The following is a 4,403-nucleotide window of genomic DNA, read 5'->3' on the forward strand; positions in this document are numbered from 1 at the left end:
ACTACTACCGTTGGAAACAATATCACTTGCATTCAGCGATAAACTCCAGCACGAACATCGTAATAACCATGGTCATTGTTTTACTTATTGTTTACTTTTTAAAACATAGGAAACAAAAACAAGCACCGGCTGATGCACACTCGAGCAGTAGACTAGTTCATCCTGAGGAGATCGAGCTGCAGCTAATATACAATGATCCCAGACCAGGCAGCCATCTCCAGGGATGACAACCACCAACAAAGACATCAAGACCCCAACCACATCAGCATGGCCGCCGGGAATATGTACGAAACGTACAATAAATATCCAAAATTAGATATATCAAAAATTCATAAATTCAATTCAACCAAATATTTCCATTCGAAATTATTTAGATCATTCTCTCGTTCATAATTGTTATTTCCTGTGTAAGTAGGCCAGGTGAGACAAAGGATTGCAATAGTTTGTTTTAATATCTAACATTCCTTAATCCAACTGCAGCAATTTTGCAAGGAAAGAAAAATGTACTGAATATGCAAAATGTAAGTCGATTTCGATGTGGTCTTGACCTCATTGTAAAATTTCACTATAAAGTGGACTCTCGATAAGTCGAACTCCCAGGGACCACATAAAACTGTTCGACTTATCTATATCGGCTCACCAAACGTTCGAGTTATTGAGGTGGGAGTTCGACTCATTGAGGGAAAAACTCGAGGTAATATTGATCGTTAGTCAATGAGAAGCAAGCGTATATGTATTTTACATTTAATGAAAAATATGTATACATACATTGTACATATTCTAATTACATATCTTATTCATAAAATTCATACGGGTTTAAAAAAATCGTTTATTTTCATTTGCTTAAAACGTTTTTTTTCCAATTTGGAAACCACCGAAGATATTTCATTTAGTTTCTTGAAAATGTAGTATTCGATATCTTCAGAACTTTCCAGAAAACATCTGATCGTGTCGATAGCTTGTCTAGCTTCTTGAACAGTTGGTGGTGTAGGTGGCTCAATTTCAGGGTCCTCCAAATTGTCGAAACCTGCATCGTCTTCTTCTTCCCTTTGTAACACTTCACGTACGATACTTTCATCTGTAGGTGGAAAGCATACCGGTAGATCACAATCCACCTCCACAAATTCGTTAAAGTTTACATCCACATCAAATACAGATGTGTACAGATCAATTTCTACTTCTTCTGGATTTTCCAGCGCTGTGTCTGATTCATCGGTGGTAATCACGTCGAATCCACATGCAGAAAAACAATTTTGAATTGTTCGAGGGCTCACTTCATCCCATGCCTTCTTGATGAAATGTAGAGCTTCTAATACATTTATTGGGACTACAACACGATTCTCCTGTATTTGTCGAAGCACAGTACGGTATTTAACCTTAAAATGTTTAATGATCCCCAAATCCAAGGGCTGTAGTTTCGATGTCGTGTTCGGTGGTAGAAACTCTACTTTTAACGATATAAGAACAGGCAAAGGATTATGAGCTGGACAATTGTCTATGAAGAGAAGAGCCCTCTTTTTTTTTGTCAACTCGTTATCCCACTTTTGAAACCATTCTCTAAAAATAATTCCAGTCATCCATGCTCTAGAAAAATTAAGATGCGATAACGGGGGAGAATATGAGAATATGAGTTTTGTGTCAACAAGGGAATTAAATTGCAACATACAGTGGCACACAACCCCGAACAGAATGGAGTAGCCGAGAGTTTCAATAGAACCATAATGGAAAAGGCAAGATGTTTGATTTCTGATGCCGGATTGGAAAAGGAAATGTGGGGAGAAGCTGTACGAACTAGTGCATATCTAATAAATAGAACAGAGACTAGAGAATTAGAAGACCACAAGACTCCAGCAGAAGTTTGGTGTAATGAAAAACCCAATTTGGAGAAAATAATTTGGAGATATTTGGATCTACTGCATATAACTTGATACCGAAAGAAATTAGAATGTCAAAGTTGGATCCTAGGTCAGAGAAGATGATAATGGTTGGATATGCCGATAATGGGTATAGATTATGGAACGAAAGAGAAAGAAGGATTGTGCGTGGAAGGAATATTATTTTCGAGGAGAAGGAACAGGAAATGCCTGTAACTATTGAGTATAAGAATAATGAACCTGAATACAATGAAGGTGATAAAGATGTAGATGAAGAAATGGAGAGACAGGAAGATTTTGAGAACGATAGAAAAAGAAGAAGCGGTAGAAAGAGAAATACACCTAAGTATTTACATGATTATGAACTTAATGATGATAAGAATTTGTTTGTAGCGCTTACAGCTGGAGATCTGTTCGCTGAAGTGCCAAAGTCATATACAGAAGCATTACAGCAAGGTTATAGATGGAAGAGTGCAATTGAAGAAGAGTTAAGAGCTCTAGAAGAGAATGAGACCTCGAAGTTGGTAGTACCACCAAGAAACGCTGAAATAATCGACTCTAAGTGGGTGTTTAGTGAGAGGATAGTAGGTGGACAGGTGAAGAAGAAGGCGAGATTGGTGGCTAGAGGATTCAAGCAAAGTGTCATGAATGAAGACGTTTTTGCTTCTGTAGATAGGATGGCAAGCATCAGAATACTTTTATCATTATATGTCGAATTGGACTTGGAGGTATGTCAATTGGATGTAAAATCCGCTTTCAATGGAACCTTGAAAGATGTTGTCTTTATGTACCCTCCTGAAGGTCTTAATGTTGAAAATCGGAATCTAGTGTCTCAGTTAAAGAAAGCTCTCTATGGCTTGCGCCAATCACCAAAATGTTGGAATTCAATTAAAATTAATTAAAATTAAAATTAATTTTGGTTTTAAACGTTCTAAGAAAGACCCATGTTTATATTTAACAGGAACTACATATCTTTTAATACATGTAGATGATATAATTATGTTTTCAAAAAGTAAGGAAGATCTTATATGTATCAAGGATGTGTATCAAAATTGTCGGTCGTAAAGAAAAATGGAATGATATTGTGTCTAATATGAATTTTACTCATTCGAGTAGGAGTTCTTGGGATGTTTTACGGAATTTAGGAGAAGCTGCTCCTTTAACTAAAGCCCCTTCAAATGTGAATCCAGAACTGATTGCTCGCCGACTTGTAAATGTAGCGAACACACTTAAAATCTCCCAATCGAAAGTTGAAGACATGAGGAAAAAATTACATAAATTAAGGAAATCGGCATCTATTGTAGATGTTATTTCTAATCCTTTTAATATGGATGACTTAAAATCTGCAATTAGATGCACGAAATCTCAAAAAGCTGCTGGGTTTGATGGCATTTACCCAGAATTCATAAAACACTTGGGAGTAAAAGCTTCATCTTGGCTATTATCGTTTTATAATGATATTTTGAATTTTGGTAATTTTCCAACTTAATTTAGAAAAGCAAAAGTTATTGCAATTTTGAAGCATGGTAAAAATTCTTCGGATCCAAATAATTATCGTCCTATAAGTTTATTAAGTGTCCCTTTTAAAATTCTTGAGAGATTGATCCAATTTAGGATTGAAACATATGTTGAGGATGTTTTACAAAATTGCCAGGGAGGTTTTAGAAAGAATAGAAATTGTTCTGATCAGGTACTGAGCCTGACTACTTTTATTGAATCGGGTTTCAATAATAAGAAGAAAACAGGAACAGCATTTGTAGATCTATCATCGGCGTACGATACGGTGTGGAAAGATGGTTTAATTTTTAAACTTCACAGTCACTTAAAATGTGGTAAAATGGTTCGTTTGATAGAAAATATATTATCTGATCGAAGACTTCGTGTTTTTGTTAATGATAAAAGCAGTAGTTTCAAAACTTTAAATAATGGACTTCCACAAGGATCGGTATCATCTCCTCTTCTTTTCAATTTATATTTATGTGATATCCCCGATACGTCTTCCGAAAATTTGTTTACGCCGATGATATTGCTCTTGCTTTTCGCCATTCTGATTTCGAAGTAATAGAATAGCTATTTATGTAACAAGTACATAAATTAGGTCTTTATGGACGAGTCCAAAAGTTTATGGCAGAGCGAGCAAAGCGAGCGAGGCCAATAACTTGGGCAAGTCCATAAAGCCTAATTATGTACGAGTTGCATACAAAGCTTTATGTTCGACTGCAATGCAGAAATTGTATTTTCCAAAATGGCTTAATTACTGAAAAACATAAAGTGTGCTTTTGATTTTCCTACCTTAGTAACCAGCGACCTTAGCAACCTCAGTAAACACAGTTGTTTACTTCCTTAATTCTGTGACAAACGTCATAATAATCCAAAAAATGGATAGTGCTGGAGGAGAAAACGTAGAAAATTTAGCCGTAAACGACAAAGAATCTTTCTTACCCACTAAATCTAAAAGTGGTTATGAAAATATGTATGCGGCCTATAACAAGTGTTGTAAAACGAAGGAAATTGTAAAATCAACAGAAG

The 4,403-nt window shown here is 35.7% G+C and overlaps 1 protein-coding gene across 1 annotated transcript; it reads right to left on the reverse strand.

The window, feature by feature from the left end:
- Nucleotides 1–806: 806 nt before the first annotated feature.
- Nucleotides 807–1,577, reverse strand: LOC123320981 (tigger transposable element-derived protein 6-like). Its single transcript, XM_044908481.1, has one exon. It carries the CDS (start codon nt 1,575–1,577, stop codon nt 807–809), a length of 771 nt encoding a protein of 256 aa, XP_044764416.1.
- Between the last annotated feature and the right edge of the window lie 2,826 nt (nt 1,578–4,403).

The sequence above is a fragment of the Coccinella septempunctata genome, chromosome 9 (assembly GCF_907165205.1).
Source record: "Coccinella septempunctata chromosome 9, icCocSept1.1, whole genome shotgun sequence".
NCBI lineage: Eukaryota > Metazoa > Arthropoda > Insecta > Coleoptera > Coccinellidae > Coccinella > Coccinella septempunctata.

Coding starts and splice junctions, on each gene's coding strand:
- LOC123320981 (XM_044908481.1), bottom strand. CDS start 1,577: ATGACTGGAATTATTTTTAGAGAATGGTTTCAAAAGTGGGATAACGAG.